Here is a 12,186-nt window from a genome sequence, read left to right as displayed (position 1 = left end):
TCTGCAAGATACGTTTCACTGTATAGCTCCAAGTATTAAGTTGTCCGAGAAGTGTCTTTCTTTTACAGACACGTCCTTTACAACGATGCATCTTTATACAAACGTGAAACCTAATCTGTCGAACGTTGTGATCTTTATTTTGATAGAACAAAATGAATTATACGTAATTCAACAAAAAATGTTGTGCGTCCATTATTTCCTTATAAAACGAAAGAAACTTTTCGGACGACCTAATAGATACGTTTACATCGTTGTTTTTCCTCGTTGGTTTTCTTCATACGCGATGGCGAAACAGTCGCGATGCTTGTGGATATGAAGATAACAATTTTGTCGTAGACTATGAATATGCATGTTGCGTCTTGGAAGATCACTTTGTTATTTTGTGCTGTCTCTTTGGTAGTCGAAGGGATGGTGGAATATTGGGGCCAGGGAGAACCAACCGCTCGAGTTATTAGAGCAGAATCTGGTTGGAAAATAATTTGTTGTTTCGTAATATTTCTCTGGCAGAAACGATTTCTCTGTAGAAGACGAGCAGTCTGGGCTGTTCAAATAAGCTTTGCTCAGAAATTGATTTTCTGTTTATCGATTTTTCATTTGTACTGTTTATTTTGTAATCGAAGAGACGATTTATATTGTGGCCATAGCAGATGATGGTTGTTAGAATAAAGTCGACCTGGGAAGTAGCTTGTTATTTGGTACCGTTCCTTTGGTAGCAAAAGCGTAATTAGCATTCTGGCCATTTTATTACGCGCTAGGAACTAGGCAAAGGATTAAAATCAAATCCTTCGATAAACAAGTAGAAGCATTCGACTCTGATCGAACATCTCAATATAACGTCCAATCGTCGATCAGCCTTTGTACAATTTCTTTGTCAATTAGCTTTCACGTTGGACAAATCGGACGAGTAACACGCGAATGGCGATCTTCGCTAAGATGCCATTAGGCGGTGGCTCAGAAACTGCGTTCTTTCGATCATTTCCAACTCGATGATATTTTCTAACGCAAAGAGAAACTTCAAATTCGAGTAAAATACGAGGGAACATTTTTACGCTTTCATTGCCATGGTATATTTCACCATTAAAAACTACTCCAAAATACTCGACCGAAATGTAGAAAAATTGCCATTGCAATGCGTCTCGACTCATATCTCGTCTGAATGTTACGTTGTATATTCCCTTGAAACGCCACAAATCTTCCGTGTGGCTAAAACGACAGCAAGATCGAGGGATGGAAAAAATTGAAGGATTGAACTGAACAGAGTTGAACCTGTATATTTGTGGCACTGCCCTGTAATATCGTGAAAATACTTGAGCTACAGGACCGGGGTCACGTAGAGTATCGAACGAGTAAGGGAAATTTCGAGTGTGGGAAAAAGCCCCTTGGCTGAGGTTAACCGATGTCAGGTAGAAGAGGAGTTTAAACGAGATCGGGCAGGGAACAAAGCAGTGGGTACCGAGGAAATGAGCAGAGGTGGTGAAGTGTGGAAGGTAGTAGTGGCACGTGAATTGGCGCGTAAGTAGAGGTCAACTGGTGGCAGGTGGAGGATGGAAAGCATAGGCGGAGCCTTCAGTTCCGCCTCCACCTACAATCCCACCTCTTACTATGCTCCTCGTTTTCCCGGACTTTTTCCAACCTTCCCTCTTCTATACTTTTTCCCCATTTCTATCTTTCCCTCTCTTTCTCTCTCTCTCTTTCTCTCTCCCTCTCTCTTCTTCTGTCTCGTATTATATAACACGTTCTCGCTCGAACTTGGTGCACGGTTAGCAGTCTAGTTTCCGTAAAAATGTTGTTCTTATTTTGCCTCTGGCGAAATGTTATTCTACCGCTTGGTTCCCGCCTCTCTTCTTCCTCTCTTCTCCTCTCCTCTTCTCTTCTCTTCTCTTCTCTTCTCTTCTCTTCTTGCCAGGGGCTGTCTTTATCCACGGTGAAAAGAGTCGATCCATACGCGATCCTTTGGCGAAAGCGCACCTGCAAACCGCACGGCCCCACCTTCGTTTCCAGTTCCACCTACTCCAAGCTAGTGGAACAAGCTTCTAGCGGGCTACAGCCATTTTGCGGCAGCTTTTTTCCTCCCGACCACTCGGCCGACCTTGTTCGCTCTTCATATTCCTCGTGTTCTACGTGAATATCGTTTTCAGAATATTTTCTGCCCTCGCGGTTAGATAAGAAGAGGAAATTAAAGGAAACGTTTCCTGCGTCGCAGCTTCTGCTACAGAAACTTATTTCACCTTTTTGCGCCAATTTTGGCTTTTCATTTTTTTTTTTTTTTTTTTAGACATTTAATTTATTAATGCAGGGACAGAGTCATTGTTGCATCCTTTGCGTACAGATGATTGATATATTTATAGTAATATTCACAGAGTTTAGTTAAGTTAAGAGTTTCAGAGTTAATGATAAATTCAAATTTATGTAAAAATTTGACACTGTGAAAATAAGACGTAGAATGTTACAAAGGGACGCTTCGTTAGGGACTAAAGTTATATGCAAATATCCTCTGTATATTCTGGAAGAAATGAAAATGAAGTAGTAATACTAGAATATAAAGAACCTTGGGTTACTTTAATCTGAAAATATTCTACATAAAGATATTTCAAATAATAATCTGCGTTGTATATATTTTAAAGGAAATGGAAGTAAAGAATTTTGGATTATTCTACTGTAGAGGTATTGCCTGAAAAAATGTTGAAAATTGTCTCCTGCGCTATCCTAGAGGAAATAGACACAAAGTAGCGATACTTGGAATATAAATACTTGGATTATTCTAACGTGAAAATATTCCAAGGGAAAATTCGTATTTAAAATATTGCTTCGTCCTATTTTAAAAGAAATGAAGGTAAAGTAGCGATATTAGAATATAATGCAGGAGAGTTTGGGCAATTTTAATGTGAAAATAGTTGAAACAAAAGTATTTAGAATGATGCACCGCGCTATATTTCGGAGAAAATGGAAATAAAGTAGTAATATCCGAATATAAGGAAACAGGATATTCTACTGCCACTTGACACTGTTTACTGGGAGATAATCAAATAAGAAAAATCTTAGGTCTGTGTTTAAAATGTCTAAATATAAATGCAAATTGAAATTCATAATGATTCCAGTTAGAAAGAAATTTATTAATCTCAGAAGAATCGTTTGATTTTGTAAAATTTCCAAGGAAAAACTCATCTTTATTTTTTCCCTTTATTCTTTGTTGTAGGTTCAACAGGTTCAAACGAAATGAACGTAAAAGATATCAAAGTAGAGGTCTCGCCTTTCAAAGTTACCTCACACTGATTCCTCTAGGTACGATCATTTTTTACAAAATTATTCAAAATTCAAAGATGGACAATTTCACTGGGAAGATTCTTCTGATGCTTTTAATTGTACTTATTACGATTAAATATGTACTTTAATATGAAACTTAACTATTTAGTATGGTACTAGGAATGATCATTTTTCAGAAAATTATTCAAAATTCATAGATGGACAATTTTAGTGGGAAGATTCTTCTGATGCTTTTAATTGTACTTATTACAATTAAATTGTATTGCAACAATTGTATTACAATTGTACTTATTACAATTTAGTATGCAACTTAACTATTTAGCATGGGACTAGGAATGATCATTTTTCAGAAACTTATTCAAAATTCAAAGATGGACAATTTTAGTGGGAAGATTCTTCTGATGCTTTTAATTGTACTTATTACAATTAAATATGTAATCTAGTACATAACTTAACAATTTAGTATGGGCTTGAATAAATGACTGGATCATTACAGACATTAATAATTACTTTCCTATCATACTGAAACAAAATGAGCTGATTAGCTGTGAATAGTATCGATACCTTGAAAACACATCTTCCTGTATACTTTATCTTCCTATAAATTGCAATTAAAAGCCTTCTCCATTTTCCACATTTGGAAAGTGTCTATTATAATGTGCAAACAATCAAGTTTGCTTTCTTGGTCAAAATTGGTCAATTCCTATAATAAATAAAATTAATTTCCGATTGAAAAAAGAAAGGAAAGAAAGTTAAAAGCAGATTGATAAGGACGATATAAATAAATGTTCCATTTGACGAATTAACATCGATAATATTTACGATTTATCATCCATATGTTACACTATACAAACACGTGTAACAATTCTAAAAAATAACGTTTCCAATCTCAATTAGCAAACATTTCATTTCGATCACTTGATTCTGAGAATTGTTAAAAGTAATCGTTAAAAAAGAGAAATGAGCATTACGTACCTTTGACTGCGCTTCAGCTTGAAAATTGTTGGGACGTTGATCGTAATGTTCCATCGATGCACAGCACAGTATCGTTGAAGTGGAAGGAAATGAATTTCGTGCAGAAGAAGAACAAGGCGACGAAGAAACTGATTGTAAACGATAGTTCTACATTCCATGATCGTTTTATTTCGATTACAGAACAACGCTCGCAACGGGGAGCCGATTTCTCCTGCTGGTTTTAACTCGATTTCTGTATGTATTTACAAGAACTTTCTCGGCGTGCACGAGAGGACACGCAGCAATCTAAAATCTTGATCAAGAGCGACAGAGAAGCAGAAGAAGAGAAAATTCGGACTTTTCTATTGTTTTAACATTGACCAGCGTCCAAGGAACGCTTCGGCTTGTGCATATCACTGCAGTCGATCGACCTGTATACTTCGTTTCGAAACAAAGATAATTTGCTTATCGCGAGTTCATTTCACCCTACGTTTTACCAACGACGAGTGAGAAAATTCGATTGGACGCGCATGGAATGTTTCAGTCGTTAAATTTTGGTACTTCGAACGTGGAAGAAATGACGAAAGAAAATTTGTAACTGATAATTATAATATGAAATATTAAGAAAATCAATATGAAATAAAATCTCAAATATTTCCAATGTAACATAATTCATCGAGCCATGTCGAGTCGAATTATTTGTCTCTTCTCGATGTCAAGCAATTTTTCATTGGTTCGCTTAATCGTTGATCAGTGTATCAATGATTTAGGGGATGAAATAATAATATACTTAGAAAATAAGAAACGAATCTTCTGAAAGAAGATCGATCGTGATATACACGTAGGTCCGTCTTTCCCTTCCTTTCTCATCTGCATTTCTTTATTCTCACCCTCTTCGTACTTTCCTCCACGAATTTTTCTAGTCAAAATAAACAACGTTCCTTCCGTTTTACATGCATAAGACAAGGGAAAAACAGGCGAGCTTGCGTTATTCGTTTTAATAGATATCAATTATTAACTTATCCACTTCTTTTTTTTTTTTTGTTTGTATCGTAACTTTGGTCGATTGGATTACACTGGTGTATCGTCTTGTGATTTATCGATTTCGCCATAGCCTGCAAACGGTGCGTATTTTACAACGGAAATTAAAAAAAAAAAAAAAAAAACAAGTTCACCTCGTATATTGCTCTTTTAATTCGTTCCTTTCTAACGTGCATCTTATCCGTACAACGAATTAATCGTCCATTACGATTATTCTATTGATCGTAGACAATTAAAGAAGTATTCCTCAAGGAAAATTTGTATTCGAAAAAATGGACGATTGAACCCTGGTAACGATCGGAAACATACTATAAATAATATAAAATCTAGTTTCTTCTTCTTTTTTTTTTTTTTTTTCGAACAGATACTATCGATAATAAATTGTTCTTTATTGCTGATAAAATAGAATAAATATACGTTTCCATGGATAAAAATAAAAAAATAATTAAACCTAATGAGAAAATTAAAATTGCCTGCTCTTTACATTGTATAGTGTTTTGTCTAAGTCGCATATAGTAGCTGAATGTTACATATTATACATTAGAAACAAAATGTATACTCGTCGTTATTCTTCTTCACATTTTCCGATATCATTTGTGCGCCTCGAATTAAATTAATCGGTTCGTTCGGTTCGGATTAAAAGAGGATTGCAAACAACAGATTGCTGGATATTTGTAAGAAACGTTTAAGAGACTCGTGTTTCCACGTAGTGTTGGTGAGTGCTGCTCGTATTTTAAATACGATAATTTCCGACTATTTTCTTTGTCCTCTTTCACGGTTACGGAAAGCCTACTGGAAATAGCTGATTTAACAAAGTTGTCGATTATATTTTACACATACATAATATTCGTCCTTTGTAAATTGAACTCGATGAATCGTAGACACAGATACATTGTTTCAAGAGAAAAACGGTAGATCCGGCGAAAAGGGGCGACTTTAATGTAGACGTTAGTCGTTCGAAATGACACCTAGGAATTTCAGGTACGCGCGAATAGTGTTCGATTAGGAGCAGATTCGACGAAGATGCCTGCGATGATGCGTCGCCGAACTTTTATCGATCGACGATCGAGTGTAAAAGTTCGTCGTGTTCGGTTTTACTGCAAGCATTCCTCCTTTTAACAGATTTCTTAATTATTTGAAACTATACAGCGGAACTAGATGAAACGATTAATAATACATTATAATTAAATTGTTCGGATATCTGTGTTCGTAATATTCTAAATGTCTCTCCTTTGATTCTTAAGTCTCGAAATAAGTATCGTGCGAAATAACGTGCGCTACCGTAGATAAATATTTGGACACAAATCATTGCATATTTATAGAATAATATATAATAATATATATATATTATATATATATATATAATTATATTAATAATAATATAATAATTCTATATATATAGAAAATAAGTTCTTCAAGTGGAACTTTTTAACGTAATTTTGATCTTACTTTACGCAACCATATTACAGTTAGCAAATATCAACGAAGAAAATAATTGTTAATTATTATAAATAAAAGAGGAACGATTAAAAGTGGGAAATTAAATAATTGTAATTATTCATTACAACATTGAATTTATGCGACGCAGATATATTCCTCGTTTTATTTTCAATTTCGTATGGACGAAAGAGAATATCTTCGCGATAATTGTTTTAACGTAATTTGCCTCCGATGAGAAGAGAAGAAAAGTGAAGATTTTTATCTCAACGAAGAAAATAACTGTTAACTATTATAAATAAAAGAGGAACGATTAAAAGTATATAAAATTAAATAATTATAATTATTCATTACAACATTGAAATTATGTGACGCAGATATATTCCCCGTTTTATTTTCAATTTCGTATGGACGAAAGAGAATATCTTCGCGATAATTGTTTTAACGTAACTTGCCTCCGATGAGAAGAGAAGAAGAGTGAAGATTTTTATCTCAACGAAGAAAATAACTGTTAATTATTATAAATAAAAGAGGAACGATTAAAAGTATATAAAATTAAATAATTATAATTATTCATTACAACATTGAAATTATGTGACGCAGATATATTCCCCGTTTTATTTTCAATTTCGCATAGACGGAAGAAAATATCTTCGCGATAATTGTTTTAACGTAATTTGCCTCCGACGAGAAGAGAAGAGAAGAGAAAAAGAGTGAAGAATAGAGAAACGTCGTTCATATGGTTGGAAATAAAAGATACGAATTTTTGGATCGAATCACAGGTGTCCAAATACTTGTGAAGAGTAGCGCAGCAACTCGTCTACTAACATTATACAATAACTTATCGGAGGAGGAAATATTTTTCTATTTATATTTCTATATATCGTAGCAGGATGAAAATTGGTCTGCGCGACGAGCGATAAAGCATGATCGAGACATGATTCGCGCGCGCCTTTCACGGCTTAACTTACTGACGCTACTAAGTGCATAATTCGTACGTGGTAAATCTAGAAGGAGTTAATTTAACGTGACGCATAAATATATACAGATATTTACACGATCGAGTCATATCGAAACGCGTCGATTCTTTGGTAAAAAATCGACCATTATTTCTCTACGGACAACCCAATTTCTTGTTTGGCACACGCGACTTCCTTCACATGTAGATACGTCGCAAATCTGAAGGCGACGTTATCATGTTGCATTGTGGACACAGCTTTTTCGCACCCTGAAAGGGACAACTCTCCTCAACAAATTTTTTCCTATCGATTCTCAACTTTCTTTCTCTGACAGTTGTACCGTAAGGCAAAAGTATATCAGTGGCAAATCAAAATGCAATCGAATAAAATAATTCAATTAAAATTGAAAAATGTTTATATCGCAATGGGCGTTTTTTTTTTTTTTTTGAGAGGGGAGAAGAAAGAAAAATTTTGACAGGAGCAAATACTAGGTTTTAACGAGGATGTCAATTTGATCGCATATCGAACGATTATTTAATCGTGTTTATATAAAATGATGAAAAATATGAGATTTACTATTAATTATTTCGTGTTTAATGTAAGTTTATTTAAATATCAATGAAATATTATGATTCCACGCGGATAACAATTGCGATATATATTTTTTTACGTAACGTATAAGATAATAGCAAAACAAAAGTTTAAAATATATTCCATAGATGATTGGAGAGCAACACGCCAGAGAAAGAATCGTTAATATATCATTTAGAGAAGGATCGATGCCTTTCTTCAATTTTTATTCGGAATTTCAATTCTATTAACTGAAATTCTGGAAATGATAAATAATTCAATTAAATTAATTAAACGACGAGAATCTTTTTCATAATACTATACTTTCTATTTGGTGAGAATGTTTCATATACGAATTACTATAATAAAGAAAAGAGAAGAGAAATTGTATTCAAAGACGTATTATAAATGTAAATTTAGCAAAATACTCGTAACTCACCAATGTGTGCAACCAGCATTGTTCGCAATGAACGTGCCAGCAGCAAACCGAAGTCACAGGTTTTTTATACTGCTCCTGAGGACATAAAAGAATGAAATATTTTTGTTAATTAACAAGCAACGAGCTTCATATTTATTGCTTCTGTGTTTTCTCAGTCTCGGAAATTATTTCATAATATTGCTATGTGAACAGAAGAAATGGAAGAATTACTAGGTGAGGAGCTTGAAAACAGAAATATTAAAAAGAAAAAGACAACTTTTTAAGAAGATAGATCTATGAGAAGCGTAACAAATAATATCCAGTAAATATATTTATAATAGACAGTATAATGTTTTATATAATAACATTTCAACCCTGCTGTCTTTCTTAGTTCTACGTGACCCAGAAGTATTATATTTCAACAGATATTTGTTCGACTAAATTTGTTGGACGTTCCGTGCATTTCACACTTTCTATGAATAAAATAGTTAGGGAAAAAGAAGATATCCGAAGAGATACTAATCGAAGAAGAAATGTGGAGGACAGCAGGTTTAATATATTGGATTGGCAACTAAGTGATTGCAATCATAATACTAATCACCCAACCCAATACATGTACATATCAGTGTTTGAGTATGCTTTTGTAAGAAATAAATAAAAATGTATTAAGTATCATGGCATGAAGAGATCCCAGAATTTGAAAAATCATTTTGCAAGATAACCATGAAAATGAAATGCCTTTTACTACGTTTTACTGCTCGGTCTCTAATAACTTAATAGCAACAAACAACTCATAAACGGAGAATCTATGTAAGTTGGTACGAAGAGATGGCGGAAGAGATGCAGTTTGTAAGAGAAGATACGTAACCGAAAGACTTGTAGTCCCACTGGGAAGCTAATAAATTATGACAGTCGTGGTCTAAATCAGGAATCTAAAGAATCTAAAAAGAAAAATGCGTGTATCATTTTGAATTTACGCTATGATAATCTGAAATGATGTTTGCAAAGTGGCAGAAATTCAACTGTTGTATTAAGTTAGTTGTTGCCTCGCTAAACGATAATAGTCAGTTTAGACGTGAAGAGCACAACGTTGAGTATCTCAAAACGTAAAATATACGATTTATGCCACTTCCATAATCACCTACGCTAATGAATCTGCCACTAACAAGAACTTACCATGCAGATGAGACACTTAAATGGTTGGCCACGCATTTCCGCTTCTAATTCCCGAATTCTGCCTCGAAGAGCCTCGATCACTGGCGTGTCACCGTCCCTTCTAGGCGACGTCGAGGCACTCTCGTCTTGTTCGTTCTGGCCAAGAGGAGTTGCTGTTCCTGGTTCCGGTTTCACCTCGACCAAACCTTGACCGATTTGTTCGGGTGTGTGCGGCGTGTGAGGCGTGTTGGACGCGTTTGGCGATATCACGGCTTCTCGAAGAGCGTCTCTTTCCTTTTGCTCTCTCGGCGTGCCATCCATACGTGGCGCGATAACATCGGCTTCGGAATACTGTGCAGGTCCAAACTCGGCGGCGTCGTCGCCATCGACCACCAGGTCCACGTCTTCCTCTTCCTGCTGATTAGATCCACCGTTGCCACCGGCTGAACGATTGCTCGATGAGGTGGCCAAACCTGCAGCTACGAACGTAACAGGCAATGAACGTTTCTACAAATTTCATACAACGTTCGATGTTTTGTTAAAAAGAGAAAATTATTAATTTCATGTTAAATATAATACCGTGAGAATTATTCAGACGCGGATTAGTCTTCATTAACTGTAATCTTCTATTAATTAATCAGGTTACAACATTGTAATATGCAATTCTTTAAGTCCAAAAGTCGTTGATTCCTTTCAATCCAAATGCCAGATCATCAAGTCAACGATTATCACATATCATTGTTGTTAAGGTATAGAGAGGATTTGGAAAAACAACAAGTTAAAATTTCTTTACAAATTATTTAGCTCTTCATGTACGTTACTCTCTGAAGGACTCGACAACCTACTCGTTTGCTTGTTGGTTTTCTTCTGATCGCTTCTAATGACTTCTACCTGCTTTTGATCGCTTTTGATTGCTTTTGTCTCAACTGAGACCTGCACGTCCTTCGACGCTCACATACACTCTCGCACGTACAGTATAAACGTACCATCTATTTAACAATTGTCACACGTATGGATTCGACAGGAAGAAAAGTTGGTTCGTGCAGTGAATACGTTTTTAACCTTTCAAGAAAAAATATGCAAAAATGATAGGATTTAAAAAGAAACACGAATACGACTAGGAAAATGTGATATTATGAAAATGAAAGCTATAGACCTTGTTGAAGAACGATTTATTCGCTTTAACTTACCAGAAAATCCTCCCACCAGCATCGACGTTGCTCGCACTCTTCTTTGACCAGCCCATTCATACTCTTCGAAAGTTTCAGCATCGCCCTCCACGTCCACCTCCTCTTCGTCCAAATTATTCTGACCAGCTGGATTTCCATTATTGTGTTTGTTCAAGCATCGTTCGACGTGCTGATTCAATTCCTCCGGCGTTCCAGATAGCCTCTCGCTACAAACGGGGCAAGAAGGTTCGTCCGCTTTCCGTTTCCGGTTCTTCACACGGATTCTAGCCTGCACATATTTACGAAACACTTTTTTAAAATATCGCGACAGGCGTAATCACGCTATATCAACAAAATTTAGAATAAAAGTTGATATAAAATCAAAGAATAACATCGACAAATTAATAAGAGGAAATGTATCCTTTTATCTTTAGCAGAATCGATTGGGTGATTAATTTTTAAGCGACAAAGACATTCTTTTGTTCGTCCAGGGATTTCATTTTAAATGAATAAATTTCTCAACTTCAGACTGATTTTTTCAAATCCTCCTTCATATTTATACGACGTTTAACGCTGAGTTTGTTAAATCGTATTACAAACTTAACTTTAGTGTATGTTAATTGCTAATCTATGATCTTATAGTAGTAAATAACTGTTAACTAGTGTAGGATTTTTGTATTTATTTAGAGATATTAGAAAGTAGGATTTCCAATGATTTCTTATCCTATATGATAATTTTATTGATCGATAGATCTATCTACAATGGATTAAACAGGAAACGATGGTTACTTAACGTGAACTAAATAATGTGCTATAATTAAATAGTTGATTCAAAACTCACAACTAATAGTCTACAAGCCAAAACAACTCGGCAACTCAACTCTCGATTCCTCACAATTCGATTTCTCACCACTCGACAACTCAACTATCTTAACTCGATTTTCAATTCACAACTATCTCAACTCAACTCTTAACTAACAACTATCTCAACTCAACTCTCCAACTCACAACTATTTCAACTCAACTCTCAACTCAACTTTCAACTCACAACTATCTCAACTGGACTTTTCAGCACTCGACTCTCAACTCACAATTATCTCAACTCAACTCTCAATTCAACTTTCAACTCACAACTATCTCAACTCAACTCTCAACTAACAACTATCTCAACTCAACTCTCCACTCACAACTATCTCAACTCAACTCTCCAACTCACAAC

At 35.2% G+C, this 12,186-nt stretch overlaps 1 protein-coding gene across 6 annotated transcripts in view; it reads right to left on the bottom strand.

Moving 5' to 3' along the window:
* Window positions 1–4,383: 4,383 nt before the first annotated feature.
* Window positions 4,384–12,186, bottom strand: part of LOC122575103 (E3 ubiquitin-protein ligase Rnf220-like) — a 196,980-nt gene continuing 189,177 nt past the window's right edge. For 5 of the 6 annotated variants that reach the window (XM_043743567.1, XM_043743562.1, XM_043743566.1 and 2 more), the window contains 4 exons: window positions 10,989–11,256; window positions 9,820–10,277; window positions 8,665–8,739; window positions 4,384–7,924 (listed from right to left, as the gene is read on the bottom strand). In XM_043743567.1, coding sequence (XP_043599502.1) covers window positions 7,853–7,924; window positions 8,665–8,739; window positions 9,820–10,277; window positions 10,989–11,256 — 873 coding nt within the window. In that variant the 3' untranslated portion in view covers window positions 4,384–7,852. The other variant, XM_043743565.1, reaches the window with a different exon arrangement.

This window comes from Bombus pyrosoma, linkage group LG14 (genome assembly GCF_014825855.1).
Source record: "Bombus pyrosoma isolate SC7728 linkage group LG14, ASM1482585v1, whole genome shotgun sequence".
Taxonomy (NCBI): Eukaryota; Metazoa; Arthropoda; class Insecta; order Hymenoptera; family Apidae; genus Bombus; species Bombus pyrosoma.
Note: the sequence above shows the minus strand (reverse complement) of the source record. Positions and strands in the feature narration are given on the sequence as shown.